This window comes from Nannobrachium achirus, assembly GCF_963921795.1.
Source record: "Nannobrachium achirus genome assembly, chromosome: 6".
In the NCBI taxonomy this organism is placed as follows: domain Eukaryota; kingdom Metazoa; phylum Chordata; class Actinopteri; order Myctophiformes; family Myctophidae; genus Nannobrachium; species Nannobrachium achirus.
Window position 1 is genome coordinate 31,050,513 of NC_137815.1, and position 19,519 is coordinate 31,070,031.

The 19,519-nt window shown below is 45.7% G+C and overlaps 1 protein-coding gene across 2 annotated transcripts; it reads right to left on the reverse strand.

Annotated features, from left to right (window-relative positions):
- Window positions 1-1,382: 1,382 nt before the first annotated feature.
- On the reverse strand, window positions 1,383-19,504 carry dyrk3 (dual specificity tyrosine phosphorylation regulated kinase 3). Of its 2 annotated transcripts, none has more exons than XM_080729148.1 (6): window positions 18,377-19,504; window positions 15,938-16,050; window positions 7,783-7,997; window positions 6,774-7,101; window positions 5,237-5,653; window positions 1,383-4,694 (listed from the first exon to the last, which is right to left on the reverse strand). In XM_080729148.1, the coding sequence occupies exons 1-6, from the start codon at window positions 18,417-18,419 to the stop codon at window positions 3,960-3,962; spliced, it is 1,851 nt and encodes a 616-aa protein (XP_080585274.1). In that variant the 5' UTR covers window positions 18,420-19,504; the 3' UTR covers window positions 1,383-3,959. The 2 variants fall into 2 exon arrangements, with proteins under 2 accessions (XP_080585274.1, XP_080585275.1); XM_080729149.1 differs by lacking the exon at window positions 18,377-19,504 and adding an exon at window positions 17,289-17,402.
- Between the last annotated feature and the right edge of the window lie 15 nt (window positions 19,505-19,519).

Consider the following 19,519-nt stretch of genomic DNA (forward strand, 5'->3'; position numbering starts at 1 on the left):
GAAGATTTTGGCAAAACACATTTTTGCCTTATTGGTGGAGATAAGTGACCTACGGTCGCTTATCTCCCGATTAGGGAGCCTTACTGGTGAGAAGACCGGAGGTGGTGAGAAAGCGTGGATAATTTGGACTGTTTGTGACCAAAATAGCCCGGCTGGAAAACAAGCTAAAACTGCTTAACCAAACCCACATGCACTACATTAGGCATTAAATCTCAGGGACACACTTGATTGCATTCTAAACACAAGAAGCATAACAATTATACACCAGAAGACAAACACTGCCCACAGTGTATGGGAGACTGGGTGCAGGTCATTAAATGTTTATGATGGTGTATTATTGGGCAAATGTGATGGAAAGTGGATCTCTCTAGTCATGACGTCAAAGGAGCGAGTCGAGTCACGAGTGGTAGAGGGGAGCACACATCTGGTCATCAAAATCAGTCGGAGGAAGTTTTTTTTCCTTCCTCCATGACTCATTTCTGAATACTGTTTTTAAGAGTGGCGGTGTGATCCCTTTATACCACTGTTTCCCATACAGTGGGTCAGGACCCATTTGTGGGTCGTGGACAAGTTTTTATGGGTCCCTTAATTTTTCGTTTCCTTCATTTTATTTTTAAATTATTCCAAATATTTACCGAAAAAGAAACACTCAAATGATATTTTGTTCATGAATTAAAAACTACCGGTAGATTCAAAGAAGTTGTGAAAATAGCCAATCTACAATCTCACGACGCGGCAGGAAGCAACGCGTTGTGAGCTTGTAGATCTGCTGCTTTCACTAGTTTGGGTCCCGGGCAAACATCTAGTTTCTCTTTTGGGTCACAGGCTAAAAGGTTTGGGAACCACTGCTTTATACTTCTGTTCTGAATGTGGTTGGGTCCAACTCTGGCATTTGGGTCTCCAGCCAGGCAGCCACAGGCCAAGGTCAGAAACTAAAAGATCAAATGGGACAGAACAATAGAAGCTCTTTAGCCCTGCTGTGCTTTGCCAGAAGTGAGAAACACAGGAAAAAAGGATCTACATTTTGTAAAGTCAATGATTTTATCATACTAGCCGAGTGCGGATATAGATGTATGGAAATCTGGAGTCTTCAGCTCGACTATCAACGCTCTAGTCTAGTCAGCTCCCCCCTGTATGCTCATCTGAGCAATCTGACCAGTCATCAGCTGGGTGAAGCGATAAAAGCCATTTCCGGAAAATACAGCCTTTTGGAAGAGAATCACCCCCATCCCCATGCCCCATAACAGTCACCAAGGGTATGTACCAGAAATCACTCAGGAAGCAGAAATCAAGTTAAAATTCATCTTTTTATTTTTCTTTAGAAAAAAGAAACTATCACAAGTTCATTTGGTTAATGTACAGTTTCTCTTCTCATAGTCACTTTAGTCTGTAGAACAGTTTGTGATTCTCATGCTGGAACATCAAACAACCCTCCCTCCTAACTTCACACACACCACTAATACAACATGACGGTATACAACTGGATTATCTTTTTTTCTTTTTCGCATCTGAGTATACATCATCATCATCTCATCTTCCAGAGCAAAAAACTGTGAAATCACTTCTATTAAAATAAAGTAAAATTAAAAAAAAAAGGTCAAGAGTAGAAATCCCTGACAGCTTCACTGAGAGAACATCAGAAAAGTAGACGAAGAGAGAGAGAGAGAGAGAGAGAGAGGGGTTGCATGAGGTTTTACCCTGAACTCTTTGAGTGGTCTGGTCCGTACGACATGCACCTCCTATAGCGAGTGTTTTGTGTGTAACATTTGTGGGTTTTTTGGACAGCACCATAATTCACAATGTATAATATATAAGTTAAAGACATTCCCTGCCCTTCGTTCGAAGCCTGCTTCATACTTCTTTAGCCACACCCAGATGTCACCGCGATAAAAAAAACAAACGTACCAAGCTCACATCTGTGAGATTGTTGTACACCATTGGCTATTTACGGCATGCGACACAGTCGCACGACGGAGCATAAATCAGGTCGAGAAAACGAGAGAGAGAAAGCACAAAGTGGGATGTTGGGGAGGAGGAGAGAATCTAGGTCAGGATGCGGAGTCAGCAGACCACACGCACGCTTACTGTACATCGTTGTCGGACAGGAACCTCTTATATCCATATTCTAACTTTTGTGTTTTTCGTAAATTAACGGCTTACCTGATCGTGCTAGAGCGTCACACAGAAACATCAAAAGTAGCAGATCGGCAAGCTCAAAGCGTGCCACGCAGCGGCGCGTTTGGAGCTCTTCGGTCTGCTAATTTTGAATTTGAATCCTGAACAGGACGGGAGAGCGAGGCATGTCAAACACAGAAAACTGAATAAAGACATTCTTTCAGCCATGAGGTATGTGGCTTCGTAAGGAAACTAAAGAAAAATACATTTCGTTTTGGACACAATTTGAGGTTTCCACTCGACAGCGGCGATATGTACAGTATTATGCTTTCTCTCTCCGTTGCTCTGGAAGGGCAGAACTGCATGCACGCTCCTTCACAGCTGAAGAGAGCAGATCATAAGGGATGTGTCAAGTAAGTCTCCCTGAGAAAGACCTCTTCTTTACCTCTGTACCATAATAATAATAAGCCTGTTGCAACCAACGTTCTGTGGCACCGGCCGGCTCCCGCCTTTCTCCACTATAACTCTGTACGTCCTAATCCTCCTCCTGGCTAATATATATACAGTATACTGCCAAATGCCCTTCAGAATATCCCCACACCACAAACCTTCCAGCACTTCTTCTTGCACTTATCCTCCAATGGCTTTTTAGTTCAGAACTGATGCTGAATTCTCAGCAGCCAATCACAGAGGGAGGGGGTGTGGAAAGGTAGTGCGCATAAATTATTCTATGTTTTTTCTCCAATTCTCACTTCCCAACAACTTTCCAAGTTAATCGGCCTACAGATTGTGTGTGTGTGTGTGTGTGTTTGTGTGTGCGCGTGTGTTAACATATGGATCTGTATGTGTGTGTGACCCAGCATTCTTACACAAGCTTCATGCAAAGTAACTACCTTGCAAAGTACAGCGAGCAGCGGTCACACACCTGCGTGAAGAGGTCAAGAGTGGACCGAGTGTCCTCTCCACCCCCTCTCTTTCACACTAGGACAGAGGGACTGAAATAGAGTCCCACACCTTCTCTATGACTCACACACTAGTGTCACATACTACACACGCACACATTCAATGCCATATTCTGGAGCAGGCATGCAAGCACCAGGTATCAGTAGATTTTTAAAATAAATCTGAAGGGTAGGATTCACAATTTTTTTCCTAATGCCCCATTCAACGGTGCCAACTTACCCCATTGCATTAAGGATGGCGAGGTGATTGCCATTTGTGTCTGTGTGTGTGGAGGGCCCAACTACAGCATGATTCACTATGAAATCATATGAAAGTTTCTGATGAAATTAGTTAAATTGTCACTGTAAGCAGGGCAGTGGGATAACATGAGTGTAATGATAAGAGTGACGGGTGAGGCAAATGTCAGTGCCATGTGCTCCAAGTGTGTGCAACCCACTGACGCACACATGAGAACACACGCACGCACGCACACGCACACACACAGATGGAACATCCACTCATGTACAGAGTTGTCCACTCACAGTTTTTTCCTTTTTTTTCTTAAAAAGTCTAAAAACAAACCTCATCAAAGGCTGTCAGAGAGAAAAATCACACAGCCACTCGAGGAAACTGCTGTAAAAAACAAAAAACAAACTCTTGTATCATCATTGTGTCCGTCTCCTCTCTGACGTGGGCTAATATTAAAAATCACAACTGGCGGTGTCGACACCGCCTTTGTATAAAACAAATAAAAGAACAACCAAAACGAGCTTAATTAAAACCTACGCTCTGGGCCGGTCCGCCCGCCCGCCGTGCTCCTCCCCCTCCTGAGGAGTGGAGAGGGGGATGGAGTGGCAGGGAGGAGAGGAGGAGGCATAAGATCTCTCTCTCTCTCTGGGTTTCTAGGAGACCAGTTTTGGCAGGACCGTGCGGAGAGGTATAGTCTCCCCTGAGTCTCCCATCATGTTGCTCCTCAGTTTGTTTGTGGCCGTGGCGGCGCCCAGGCCGGGCCCTCCTTTAGCCAGGATGGAGGGGAACGAGGTGCTGTGGTGCTCGGGCAGCCTCTTCACCGCGGGCGCCACGGGGCTCTTGTCGGCCCCGGGCAGGGGTTTAGGCAGGCGGCGGTACAGCCAGGGGTGCCTGAGTGCCTGGCTGGGTGTGAGGCGTGTCGAGGGGTCCCAGTCCAGACACTTCTTTATGAAGTCCGTGAAAGTGGGGTCCTCGCAGCCCTTGAGCGCCGCGCTCCACTCCTTGCTCCCCGGGGGACCCCTCATCTTGCCCCGGCGGGAGCGGGAGCCCGTGAGCACGGTGGCGCCCGTGGGCAGCGTGTTGGCGCCGCAGTAGCGCGGGTGGCCCTTGGAGTTGATGAAGTTCTTGGCCCGCTTGGCCTGCTCCAGGACCTTCTGCGGGGGCATGCCCAGCAGCTCCATGACGCAGGCCAGCTGGTCACCCTCGTCCTCGCCGGGGAACATGGGGTAGCCGGTCAGCAGCTCGGTTAGGATGCAGCCGAAGCTCCACATGTCGATGGGGAGGCCGTAGCGCGAGCCTAGGATCACCTCGGGGGCACGGTAGAAACGAGACTGGATGTAGGTGTAGACCCGCTGGTGCTCAAAGCAGCTGGAGCCAAAGTCAATCACCTGGTAGAGAAAAGGGACAGGATGGGAAAACAGGCTTCATCATGTGTGCATATATGGTGTAGAAAGGCTTGTACACAATAACACTAAAAGGCAGTCCACACAACTGCAAAGATAGCGATAATGAAAGATGCAAGCGTCCACACTGACATCAATAACGTTGACTGGTGTGTTCAACGTGACATCCTGTAAATTCGAATGGCTCCTATCATTTATTAAAATTGCTTTGAAAGTGATCCCAACGACATTGTTTATCACTGTCGTTTTCCTCAGTCGTGGTGCAGACATTTGCCATTCACTTGGACCTTTAATACACCTTCATGTCGTCTTTGTCGGTTGGAAACCTCATATTCTTGTTAAACTGCTACTTTTCAGGATTTAAATTCAAAGCAGCAGATTGACAAGCTCAAAACGCTTGCTAGTTTTGTGTGACGCTATAGTATGATCAAGTAGGGCGTTCATTTAATTTAAATAAAAGAAGTTAAATATGTACTTTCTGCCCGACATCAACAATGTATAAATCTTCCTAGACCACATGGTCTTACCTTGATGCCGCTGCGTCCCTGCTGCTTGAGAAGGATGTTCTCGGGCTTGAGGTCACAGTGGATGATCCGGTGTCTGCTCAGCGCCTCCAGACACTGCAGGATGGAGTGTGCAAACTTCCTGACCAGCGGCAGGCTGAAGCCCTGGAACTTGTTCCGCTTGATGAGCTCGTACAGGTTCATGCTCAGCAGCTCGAACGTCATGCATATGTGGTTGCGGAAGGTGAAGTTCTCCAGCATGTGCACCACGTTCATGGTGCCGTTGCGGTCCTGCTTGCGCAGGTGCTCCAGGATGCGGATCTCCTCCTGCGCCTGCCGGTGGAAGCGCTTCTCGTTGCGCACCATCTTCAGCGCCAGGTGCTGCTGCAGCTTGTGGTCGTACACCTTGGCCACCTGGCCGAAGCTGCCCTTACCGATCACCTGGAGAGGGACGGAGAGAAAAGGATGTTAGAGACCACGTCCACATGAAAACTCCTCAGAGACTTTAACGTCTGTTGATTATTTCTCCCCTTCAATAATACCAATTGGTATTGTATTTTGTTATCATTCTCGTTGATTAGTCACCGTCGCAAACGAGGTATAACTTGGAAGGATTGTGAAATCATGGAATGGGCAACGCTGCTAAAAGGGCATTAGCTCCCAAGTTAAGTTTTCAAAATCCAATAAAAACACCACTGTTGAACACAAGAACAGAAACTTGTCCACTCCAAAAACACTCACAAGACATAACAGTGCAAACAGGACAGGTTTAAACAACAACAAAAAAACAATACCAGGAAGTCCAGCATGGTGTTTTTATTCCTCCAATTGCGACCTGTTTTGTAGGTCAAAAATGTTTCTTCCTGAAGAAAATATATCACTGGAGGAGCTTTACACTACCCATTCCTTTGCTATATGTTTGCCCTCATTTAGTATTCCATATATCCTATGAATTATGCATACATTCCATGCCCCAGAATGTGGGTAACCCAAGAATATAACGCACTGTGTGACAAGAACAGCAAACTAGTGTCTTCCTTGTTAACAGGAAGCATGGCGTTGTCAGGTACCGTGTTACGGGCGGAGTAAAATGAGATTTTTCTCACGTTTGTTCTAAATTTGTGCGTGCGTGTGGATCGTGCACGATCTACAGGATCTTACCTGAGATGGATATGCTGTGACTCCTTTTAAAAGGTAAGGAAAAACAAAAAGGCATGGTAGGGAACGTCCAAAAACATTCTTGGTAGACCAGGGGTCTTCAACGTTTAAAAAAACCCCTGCAGTACCTCCGCGGACCCCCTAGGGGTCGCGGACCCCCTGTTGAAGACCCCTGCGGTAGACGATGAGTTAATAAGGGGGGACTGCCCATAAGTCCGAAAGTTCATTAGTCCTACATCTCATTAGTTCGAATTTAGTTAGGGTTACTGAGGTTAGGGTTAGGCATAGTATTCTTAATAGATTCGGACTAATGGGCTGTTGGAACAAAGAGGTTTCGGACCAATGCCATGGCACCGAGTTAAGGAACTCGTAACGGTATAAGCCTAGTGTGTCATGTCCGTACCTTAAGGAACTCATAGCGGTAAGCGAGGTGGTCGTGCGGGACGTGGATGTAGCCTCCTTGCTCGTCGTCGTAGCCGCAGTTGTTGTTGCCGCCCGCCACGGCGGGCCTCTTCTTGGCGTTGGGTCCCAGGAAGTAGATCTCGGGGAAGCCGTGCACCTCCGTCTGCTCCAGGGTGGTCATCTGGGAGCGGTACTGCCTCAGAGCCTGCTCAGGAGTCAGGGGCCCGCACAGCTTGGTGGCCGCCGTGCCCCCCGAGGTGCTGTTGCCTCCGCTGCCCCCCGTCATCTGGGTGCCAGACGAGTCACTGGAGCCCTTACTGGAGCCCGTGCTGCAGCAGCAGACAACATAAACGGATGTGTTATATTTTAGCTCAAATCTGCTTGTTGGCATTTGTTCATGTGCTAAAATTGTGATTTGCTTTTTTTCACTCTTTTGCAATGCAAGAAAAGAAGTCACTACTTTCTCGCTCACATAGCACAGAGGCAACCAATAGATCAGGGGTCTTCCAGCAACCTTTCCATAGATTCCATATAGTTTCATTGTTTGACAGCACGATCAGTGTATTTTGGGTTCATGTCAATGTGTGTTTTCAGATATTTAACCAACTTGAGCCGTCATTACGAATAAACTTGAGCTTTCACTAAAGTACTTGGTCTGCTCTTTTCCCCCTCTTTGGCGAAAATAGCCGATCTACAAGCTTGTAGATCTGCTCGTAGATCTGCTATTTTTTGCTACAGTTCTCAGAATATGGACACTAGGGTTCAAGTTGTTAATATAAAAAGGATTGGAAGATTTGGAGGACCCCCTGTAGTAACTCTGAGGACCCCTTAGGGGTCCCAGACCCCCTGTTGAAGACCCCTGCAATAGATGATAAGACAGCATTTGGACTTATACCATGGCATTGTTCTACCATAGATTAACATTGGTTTAAGATGTACAGTTGGCAAGATTGCCGTATTGACAGAAATGCATATGTAGATGTAAGATAGCTCTACTAGCGGTATCTCACCTGTCTACGCTGCGCTCCTTGGACAGGCCAGTGGACACGGGGGTGGGTTTGGTCGGCAGTGCCTGACCGGTGGTCCCGTTAACATTCTGGGTGGTTGCCGTGGTAACAGCGTTGACCTTGCGGTTGTAAGTGGAGTCTTCGTACAGGTACTTGACCTTCAGCTGCCCACCGCGCACGGTCACCTGATCCCGCATTACGCCCTTGTTGCTCACCACCTGCGTGAGCGAGAGAGAGAAAGAGAAACGTGTTACAGTTCATGTATAAACACTGGCCTCAAACTTTTGTGCAGAAGCTATGATTGGGGTGTAATTATTGTAGTTCGTTTGCGGGACAGAAACATGTTAGTTCATTGTGTTGGTGTGAATGTGTTCAACGTAGCGTGCAGGGGACCACTGTGCACTGGAGTGTCAATGGTGCGGAGAGAGGGGACCAGGGGTGTCGCACCACATTCTGGGCTCTGGGCAATATTGAAAAATAGCAGATATACAAGCTCAGCTTGTAGATCTGCCATTTTTGAAAAATCGCCTTTGAATATTTCAAATCCTTCGAAGGTTTTTTGAAAAACCAATGTTTCTATGTCAGTGGTGCTCAAACCTTTTCATGTCAAGGACCCCCAAAATGATATGTATTTGGCCACAGATCTCCCCCATCTCAAAATATTTAGTTCTAGGGACCCCCCAGAAGCAAAATCTGAGTTACAAATGTTTGCTTAAAAAAATACATACAGTATAGTCAAAGATTTGCACACATTTTCAAAAATAAAATGTGGTGATAAAATGTATATCTGCTATTTTTCAATAGTTAAAAGCATAAAATAATGAAGGCCCTCGGCCCCCTCCACCTTGGGCCCTAGAGTAACTCAGTCCCACTTTCCCCCCCCTTGTGACGCCCCTGGAAAGGACCACCGTGTGTGTGAGATTGGCTGGCAGTTCCAGGTCAGGCTACATGCCACACTGACTGGAACACTGTGCAGAACAGCAACACACTTAAAAGGCCTGGGAAACACTTTCCGGTGGCTCAGAGCGAGTTACACTCATAAAATCCATAGCAGCGTAAAACAGAGTCAACATGTCATAATAATCATGCCATTTTGCAGAAACGGAGAAGATGAGTAACGACAGCACGTAAAATGTTTGACATAGAAAACAGGACAGTTGCATTAACTTGCTTTCAGCCCATAGTCGGCTGCCTTTCGACAGCCAGGGCCCCGGGACGAAACTATCGGAGTGCCCCGGCTTCAGTACATGTGATCGATAGCAGTTGAGTGGTTAGAGCAGATTGATCACTTAAGCTGAAAGGAGAAACCAGGGCAGGATTTGGAGAGAACGCGCCGCTAAAGCTGTGCTAAGGCAGGCGAGCTACTGCAAGCTCATGCACTAGTGTTTAAAACACGGGGGAAGGGCAGGAAATCAACTTTCTGGCCCACAGGCCAGAGTGGCAACTAAAACCCCCCAAAAATCCAAGCAACCACTCTCACCATTTTACCAACACACTAGGCTAGGATTCTTGGTATACCAAACACACCATAAGATGCCAGCAGTTAACTGGTAGACATAATTAACCAGGTTCTGGGATGCCTGTGGCTGGCATTTCATTTCACACCCTGTACAGTCATGTACACCTATAACAGCTGTTGCTCTCAAGAGTCAGGAGGACTATGGACTAATGAGCCATCAGCAGTGTGTGGCTGAACCAGACCAACAGGATCTTGTTCCTGCTGACGAGAGGCCTGAGGGCAGACAGTAAAGGGCTTGATATTCTTGCGCTGCAACGCGTTGAGAGCTTCTAATTACAACGCGTTGTGAGCTTATAGATCTGCTATTTCGGTGCACTGTGTATCAAGTATAAACCGGGCGTAACACACTATCTATCATGGAAGCGCACAAGCACACACACACACACACACACACGTCCCTTCCACAACCAACGCACATGCGTGACCCACAACCATGGGCCGTCTATTTGATCTGCTAGCCAGCTGTTTTGTTTTGTCCAAGTTACAAACAATAATTGTCCAGCCAACTCCAGTCCAGGTCTGAGCCGAAAGAGCAGCAGTTCTGTTTTGAACTGGGTCATCCCCGGCTTGGACATACGAGAGAGCAGGCCAACAAATCACAAACACACACAAACACACTCTTGACTACAGCCTCGCTCTGGGGCTTGCCAATAAACAGCTCTGTTTCGGGCCCGACCCAGGAATTCATTCTTTGTCTCTCCGCATGATTATGGTGCAGAAGGGAAATGACAGTAATTAAAGTTGAGATGATACACTCTTGCTCTCCAGAAGCAGCGTCGCTTGCTAATACGACCCGATGTCATAAACACTCCGGCTTCTGTTACACACAAACCAGACTGAGAGGCATGAAAGTTTAAACGCCAATTGTTCTCGCCATCCTTTGTATAAACACATTGTTCAAGTGGTTTCACAGAACAACCTTCCAACCTTTAACAGTTAAGGTTGGAAATAGTAAATACATGGATTAAAGCTAAATTAAATCTCATGACTGACAATTTCTCTAGGCCAAGTTCTAATATCCAAGCTCTCCACACACTAGCGCATTGTTTCATAAAGGATTTGCACAATATGTAAAATAATGATGTTTTGGTAGCCATACAGCTAACCAGTTGAAGAAATTGATGCTTTACTTTTGTGAAATATCAATTCGCGATTCTGGAAGATTGAACATGTATTCTATTGCTAGTTTGACCACTTCAAATGCTCTGATATCTTAAATAACCAATAAAACACGCTGTGAGCTTGTAGACCAGCTATGCAGGACATGCTTCCAAAGAAGACACGCCGAGTCTGACTTCTTTCAATGGAATCCAATAGAAGACAATTCAGTCGATTGCACAGAGCACTTGCTGACTTCAAATGACCGAAATCAGTTGTGGCGACTGAGAATTTAATCCATGTAAATAGTAAAAGATCACCACAGTAGATGACTAGATTTATAACTTTAATCTATGCAAATAGTCAAAATCACAGTAGAAGTAGACACTATACACAAGGCAGTCGCTATTGTGCAGATGAGATAGCAGCTCTGACCCACTAGTACACCATACATTGTACAGAGCCTCTGGTTTTGACTTGTAGAACACACAGCCAAAACAGGTCAGGGGCAGAATCCAGGTCAGGAGATAAAGAAAACACAACAAGGAAACATACGCCCGAAGCAGGTGTTGATCTGATCCAATGACAGACTCAAATTGGTGTGTGTGTGTGTGTGTGCGTGTGTGTGTGTGTGTGTGTGTGTGTGTGTGTGTGTGTGTGTGTGTGTGTTAGAGTGAGTGAGAGCACATAGCAGGCATGTTCCTAAAATAGACGAGGCATTCGGGACGAAATTTCCATTCATGTAACCATTTAGTCTTAACACACACACTAAAACCATGGGTCCCAGACAGCTGTTGACCCTAATTGTTGTACTATACCAGCACTGTAGATAAGATGGCTTTGATGGAACCTGTTCCCCCTTCATAATAAATGGAGGTTTAAAACTTCAATTTTCAAAGAGCGGAGGTATAATGACAACATATATTGACTAGCACATAAGAAAGGGGGGGGGGGGGGGGGGGGGGTGTAATCTAGATTTTCAAAATTGATAAATCAATAACAAAAGTGAGACGTATCTTGCTGAATGACACCCACAGAGGTTGAGGTGACCTGGTGACCATATATATTCCATAGGTTCCAAAACCTTTTAGCTCGAGACCCAAAAGCAAGCTAGCGGATCAGCCATTTTCACTACTTCTTAAACGTTGGATCTACTATTTTACAGTAGAATAGTGAACTTCGTCCTCTGTATTTACCCAATCCTAGAACAACTAGGAGCAGTGAGCAGCCACTGGACTCTACGGCGCTCCGGGAGCAATTAGGGGTTAAGGGTCTTGCACAGGCACAGATCATTGCTGGCCTGGCCTGGAATCGTACCTGGGACAAACAGGTCACCCACCTGGTTAGGAGCTGCTATAGGGAGCAAAAGCCCCTCTCTTGCTCCCCCGGCGGGCTCACAAACCACTCAGCTATGGCCGCCCCCCATTTTCACCACTTCTAAAAATTGGATATTGTATTTTATTTATGTATCACTTCTGAAAAAATTGGAATTGTTAATCGATTAAAAGTTGTGACTTTGTTTTAACGTTTTTAAAATCTTTTGACAAAGAAAGAAAGAAAGAAAAAGTAATGTAGGCAAGGTTAACACTGCCATAGAACATATATAGAACGTATACTGTGACCGAGGGGAGCGTTGAGTTTCAGTCCACCAGGTGGAAAATCTACAGCGCTGAACAGATGGTGAGGGAAACACCGCTAATCTCTACACAGTCACGAGACTCACCTAAGCACGCGTTTCTCCCCCGATCAAAACACACACACACACACCCCCCTCATGTGTACGCCTCGGCTCAAAGTAGAAGTTCAGTGGCCCAGAGGAAGCACAGCAGGTAAAGTTACAGGTTAAGAGTAAGGAAATGAAAAAGTACTGTTTGTTGCGTGTCCAGCAATACAAGGCAAATAAGAGAAACAAAACCAGAAGCATCAACAATACAGAGAAAACGGTTAAATGGAGGTCAAAACAAATAAAGTGACCATTACACTCATTGCTTCATTACAGTGCATCCGCACTGCCCGCGACGCAACGCGAGCGATGAAATCTCACTAACATGCATTTGTTTCAATGAGACCGTCCTGACCTACAGCGAGCGACAACACATCATGCCGCGACGTCGTCCACCCCTACTTTTTTCGCTCGCAGAGTCTATTTGAGGGGGTTTCACGCCGATGTCCCACGCCCAAACACTTTTTATTATTATTTATTTGATTGGTTCACGGTTATGTCGCAACGCAATGGCCGACGCTCCCTATGTGGACAGTTTTTTGCGTGAAAGTGTTCACATCATACAGACATATATATATACACACACACACAAACACAATATATATATATATATATATATATATATATATATATATATATATATATATATATATATATATATATATATATATATATATATATACTCAGACACAAAAAGAAAGGAAAATTGACTTCAGTCCATTATATCTCCCCTTTAATAATACCAAATTGTACTGTGGGAGAGCCATCATTCAATGCTCCAAGTCCAAGCAACAAAGGTGAACACCAAAAGAACAGTATTGCAGGCCTGCCAGGCCATTTTGACCATTTTTGGAGGGGCTCTACCCACACGTTTGGCTGTGTTGCTCATTCCATGAATGCCAGATCCTTACAAGCTGTACCTCGTTGTAAAGGTGACAAATCAACAATAAGAATGATATCAAAGACGATACCATTTGGCATAATTAAAGGGGGGATATAACGGACCGAATGTTGGCAAATTTTGGGTCGGCGCTACCCACACGTTTGGCTGTGGTGCTCATTCCACGAATGCCCGATGCTTACAAACTGTACCTCGTTGTAAAGGTGACGAATCAACGATAAAAATGATATAAAACACAATACAAATTGGTATTATTAAAGGGGGGATATAATGGACCGAATTCAAGTTTCCTTTCTTTTTGTGCTGAGTTTACAGTATGTATACTCTAGTCTCTATCTAAGTAGTAATATAAGTAATAAATACTCAAAAAGGCCTTAGTATATACTTAAAAACACTTTCAGAACAGTATGACGTTGCATTTGTGCCTCTCTCAAAAACAAACCACGTTCACCCAAATGCCAAAGAGCAAAAGGCAATTCTGTGTTTCTATGTACACAAAGAAACACAGGACTGGCCAGTGTGGGCTACCGGCAGTCACGTTCAGCACACGGGCATGTGAGAGTCGAGAGAGAGAGAGAGAGAGAGAAACAAAAGAGATACAGAGAGAGAGAGGGAGAGTAAACACGAAGGCAGAAGAATGGGACTAGAATAGAAAAGTAGGCCTAAGCTCTATGCATGGCCCACACTGCTTTACTGGAGGATTACATTAGCCAGGTCGAGATGAGGAGGAGGGGATTGTGGGTAATGATGAGTGGCAATTTGTTTGTGGGTCAGATTTTCAAACCCAATAAATCTTTACAATTCACGAGACCAGCAGCCCCAGTTTTCCATGCTGGCACCGACCAGTTCAGTTGGCCGCGTGAGGCTGTGTGTGTGTACGTGTTGCTGTCCGAGTTCACCGCACATGTAGGGCTGTCGTGATTGTGAACATTTATCGCTCACATAATTGCGATTAACAATTTAATTGCGTTTCTGTCGAACATTATGAATACAATTTGTATGTTCTAATTACTTTAGGCTTTGTAAACAAAAGGCGGACAGGGCAGATAACGTATCAATATAATAACTTTATACAAAAACAAAAAGATGCACAATTTCTTTTTTTAATGTTTGAAAATATGAACTTTTTCAACATTCCAAATCAACTATATCGAAGGCAGGGAAACTGTTAAAAGCTGATAACCGACAATAATTAATCCTCAGTCAGCATTATGGCAAGAGTTTTGAACCCAGTCCAATTGTGGAGAGAGCAATTATAACTGAGCAATCTAAAAAAAAAAAGGAAAAAAAGAGCAACATGAGGGAGAAAACATACACACAAATTAGTTTGAACAGATGTCCAATTAACTCCATCCAAACTAGGTCTCGAATCCTACTTTACAGCCACCACCAGCTTTCCATCGGCACCATAGCAAGAGGCTTGCATGAAGAGGCCAACTAGAGCCTTAAAGTTGGTTGAATTCTGACAGAGATTGACATTTTAAACAATATATATTTGAGACTTTGAGTATAGCAGAACTTGTGTCCGTTTCTTTTTTCCAATGTTGAACTACTGAGTGCAAAAGTATATATTGAAATTCCACTGTGACATTGCCATGAGCATCAACAGCCTAGGGCATCTACCTAGCAATTGGTCAACAGACCTGTATATCATTTCATTAAAGACTGCAAAATCTATATTTCCAGGCAGTGACGCCTCCTTGGTCTATTGATTTCATCAACAATTACCATGAATGGGGGCGGGGCCAACAGGTCATGATGGGTTGTGTGATGAGGTTGTTTGGTCAGATCCAGTGTGGTTTAGAAGAGTGGCATCACCCTTTGATCTCACCGCAGCGTCCACAGAGATGAAAATCACTTCATGTCAGGCCATATGCTGGCCTGGATAACTAAACTGAGCGTGATTTAAGGGATATATTTCAGGAAACAAGTGTCATTCGCAATGCATTCTGGGAGTGTAGTTTCCGCAATTTCTAAAATAATGATGTGCACAGTCTTGTACCCTGGCCTTTTTTTCAGCTTTCTAATTAATCGTTGCATTAAAAAAAATGAATATTGTCATGATTCCTCACCAGCCGAGGTGGCTTTGTCCGAGGCTTAAAAACGTTTAAATAAATACTTTATGAAATGTCTATGGAAGAAATGAATGGGGAAAACGCTTCCGACACCAGAGTGTGGACGGGCTGGGGCTTCAACTGCGATGCTCTATGGGGGCGGACGGGGCTGAAGAGCAGCAAAGGCTAGCTAAGAATGAGAACAGGCTCCAGTAAGCTAGGCTAAGCTACTTCCATAGCTTTCCACGCTTACAATGGGAGTCGACGTAAGTGTCATAACTCTCTCCATTCTACGGGTCTGGTCAGATCATTTGTTAGAGCGATACATCGCTCGCCGGTACGTCATTAATAAGGATTAATTCACAAGCTTCACACCTACCCTGATTTGTGTAGTTGTGCTGAACTTTGATAAACCAATAAACAAATGTAAATTCACCAAGGGTTTCCCATTTTGTTGACTCTACTAATTGTGTGTTCTCTTTGGTGGTGGCTCCAATAGTTCTGGCGCTACACAAATATTCTTGCATACCCTCCGGCGTGGAACAATTTGACTCATTTCACACCTGACCTTAATGACGTGACAAACGATTTAGTCAAGGAGAAGATGAAGCACGTTCACGGTGTCTTGGGGATTGAGGAAGCAAGGACACAGGGGGAAATGTAAAGAATGGGACAGGGGGCCTTGAGCATTGAATGTCCCACTTTGGAACACTGGAACAGGATGTCTGGAGATTCTGCATGTTGTACAGGATATAAGGTGTGTGTGTGTGTGTGTGTGTGTGTGTGTGTGTGTGTGTGTGTGTGTGTGTGTGTGTGTGTGTGTGTGTGTGTGTGTGTGTGTGTGTGTGTGCGTGTGTACATACCGTGTGTTTAGGCATGGGAGGTAGGCCAGAAGGACTGTTGGTATCCGCGTCTTCTTTGAGGATGTGGTCTGTTCTCATGTACGAGTCATACAGACCATCCCCGTGGCGAGGAGCTGTGGGAAGCAAACAGATGTGCTTGTTAGAATCTGGGAAAGGGACTGTCAAAAACCTGCAAAGAAATGCTAGCGGGGGGGTTTAGAGTTTAGACAACTGATCCCTCAAGGACACACAACCTAATGGTTCTTCTCTCCACAGAGAGAAGCACTCTGCTCAGGAGTCAAAAGGCCAATTGATTATTTCATCAATCTATCAACGTATCCATTCCAACAGCTCCCTGAAGACCAAACAACGTAGCTCAGGGTGATCCCATATCTCTCCAGGGGTAACATATAAGCAAGCTAGCCCAAATCCATACATCTACTGTATATACTGATAATCCTATCACGTGAAGACTAACATGGCATAGGCCAAATTTGCTGGTTGCAAAAGACCACTGTGTGGGGGCAGCATACTCAATCCATAGTGCCAGCCACGGTCCAGGACTCAGACACTGGACCAGCTTAGACAGGGGCTTAGGGTCCCACCGAGCTAGCGCTGCAAGTGGTATTATTGGCCTAATGGGGGTAACAGATGCCCCCGTGACGACAGCATCTTTCCGTCTGCCCATCTGTCCATTCAGGCCTAGTTGTGCGCTGGACACACACACACCAGGTGTGTTCAGAAATAGAGCCGTTATATGGCACTGCCACTGAATAATGACACATGCATGCACCTCAGCGACAGTCAGCGAAAACCCATAATGCAGGATGACACAGAGTAATCAGGTGAAAGGAGCATTTGATGACTGTGGGAGGAAACGACGTAGAGTTAGTTAAATGCCAACGCCAGTCCACCATCTGCTCATCTCAACAATCGTTTTTCAGTTAGCAGCACATCTGCTACCTATGCTACATGTTGGTTCTGGTCGGTGGGAATAACAGACGGACAGTTTCTAGTGAGCAACCTGTTAGCAGCATAGCTCATGAATGTCAGAGCTGTTAGGATTGAGTTTGCTCCTTTCCAAAAGCCCAAATAGGGGTCGGGGAAGAGCCAGACTGGGTTTTAGCCATAGTCGCCTGGCTCTAGAGAGAGCGCTGTACCGGTAACTAGGTTCAGGTGCGTCAGAGCCCTGTGTCCCAAGTGCTATACAGCGCTTGTCAACAGACGGGAGACACGAGAGAATAATCCCGCTGCCTGGATACAGAGGCATTAGACCTGCACAAAGCAAACAAGAACATTAATGCTCCGCACACATTCACGCTCAGCGAGCAGCGCACACACAGAAACTCCCATTAACCCTCTGCAAACTCACTCAGTGCTCAGCAGTTTTCCTCACAGCACAGCATCTAACTCCACGGTTCGAACAAGCATGCCAAGAATGTTGGCAAGAACAGACCTCAAACCTGTACTGTACACCCACAGTCAAAACATCTACACTACATCTAGTCTACCAAACATTGTTTGGCCGTCTCTCACTCAACTCACACAAACAAGCCTCCACGCCGAGAGGATCCTCCTGATTAGGGAGACACAGCAGAGCAGAGGGTAAAAGGAACACGGTTCATGCAAACATACAGCAGATCATATGTCATTAAACAGACGGGGGAAGGGGGGGCAACAAGCAGCGCTGGAGTGAGTGAGAGCTTCCTGTCCTCCTGTTCCCAGTATTCTTGAACAGAATGTCCCCTCAGACCCAAACAGTCCTGCTGCCATTTTATGAGAGGCAAATTTGACATTGTACAAGATTCACTTATAACAAAGCTGATGGCAATACCACCCACCACAAATGTACATTTAAGTTAGCCTAAAGGTTGGTTCTAGTTGTTACCAATACGTTATCCTTAGTGAACCCTTGCTGATTAAAGCTTATGAGGTCTATTCTAATTAAAGCCAGGGCCTCAATGTTTACCTTGAACAGATTAACATACAGTACAGACAGAACAGTGTTGTTGAGTCTAAAGACAATCATTGGTAATAATCATGTCTGAACTCTGAAAGTGTAATCCAACGTTGTGTATTCCGCCAATCTGTCCCACATAACAACAAGGAACTGACATTCAAGTCAGACAGCAACTCCCCCAAAAAGATAAGTCACACAGCAGTTTAAAGTCGAATAAGAATCCACCACTCTGCAGTCTGCACAAGATATTTCTGTAAATGTCAGAGTTGCCTGGGGGTGAAACCAACGCCATGGACTTGGTAGGTATTGCAGACACACACACACGCACACACACACACACACACACACACACACACACACACACACACACACTCTCTACACTCTCTCTCTCTCAAGAACTGTAATAGACAATTCGAGGCCCAGGCAGCAAGAGCTTGGGTCAACTACAAAAAGCAAACAAAGAAACAACAACAATGGTCCATAACACTTCAAAGGTTTACCTGTTGCAATTGGGCCCTCTGGTTTTCTGCTTATGATCATCATGATTGCCGTTTAAACTTGATGCCAGCATCCGAAGAGTGAAAACAGAACACAATCCTCACAGCAAAAGAAAGTAGTAGAACAGGAGAAAAACTAAAATAAAAACTAAACTAGCTTAGCCAAGTTAGCTAGCAGCATTCACACCTCTGCTGCTGCAAAGCGACACCACCACGACACTTCTCAAATCCACTTTTATCTCCCGTCTCGTGTTTGTTTTCTTGCCACGTCGTTCGGGGCATATTACTTTTTCTACAACCCCCCCTTCTCTCCAAAAACAAAAATACACTAGCCAAACACACCTGGCTAGCAAACATTAGCAACAGCTGCAGCAGTAGCCAAGTCTGTTAAACAAAACAAAAAAAGAAAAACCACCAAAAAGTTTGGGGGTCGTTTCCATCAGCTAGCTTAACTGGCTAACCCAGAGCTAACTCGCTCCACAGTTAACACAATGTTGGGGGGGGAAAGCAAAGAAAGTCAAAACGGAGGTGGAGGAGTCCAAATATGAGAGTTCCGCGCGCGGCGTGCGGCCGCTCCTAGCCTCCTCCGCTCTCCGTGCTGTGGGTCTGGGAGCCAAGGCTCTGCACACAACCATCCCCGGCTGTTTGGACCGAGTCCTGCTTAATGGTGGGACAGGACAGGCTGCCCGGACAAGAGCTAGCTTGTCGCTTCTTCTCGTTGCTGGTGGCTTTCTCCTGCTCCGGGGAGGGCGAGACGAGTGGTGGCTGCACCTCCCAATAACCGTTTAACGTCCCCGCAACGCCGCTGTGTGTGAGGAGGTGTCCGTCTCTGTCTTTCTGTGGGACAGGAGAACAGAACAGGACAGGAGAGTTTCCTGGCTGGACCTTCCTTTCCAAATAGAAGCGCCTCAAGGGGCTCCGCTAGCTGCTGCTGCTGCGCGACGAAGACGGCGAGGTCTCTGCGGGGCGACACGCCATAATCACCCGCACGAACATCGGCCGGAGAACCGCTGGGAAACAAGCGCTGCTGCCGTCGTGCCCGTGTAATGAACGGCACGGTTGTCGTTTAATTAATCCGTCTTGTGTTGTGCTCTGTTGTTCCGTTGTGTTCTCAACGGCTGGCTCCTCTGATGTATTGTTGCTAAG

Excerpts from the sequence above, each read along its gene's own strand:
- dyrk3 (XM_080729148.1), bottom strand. The coding sequence starts at position 18,419 with ATGATGATCATAAGCAGAAAACCAGAGGGCCCAATTGCAACAG. Across the intron at positions 7,998-15,937 it reads CTCCCATGCCTAAACACACG|GTGGTGAGCAACAAGGGCGT; the intron begins GTATGTACACAC and ends TCGCTCACGCAG. Across the intron at positions 5,654-6,773 it reads ACCGCTATGAGTTCCTTAAG|GTGATCGGTAAGGGCAGCTT; the intron begins GTACGGACATGA and ends GTCCCTCTCCAG.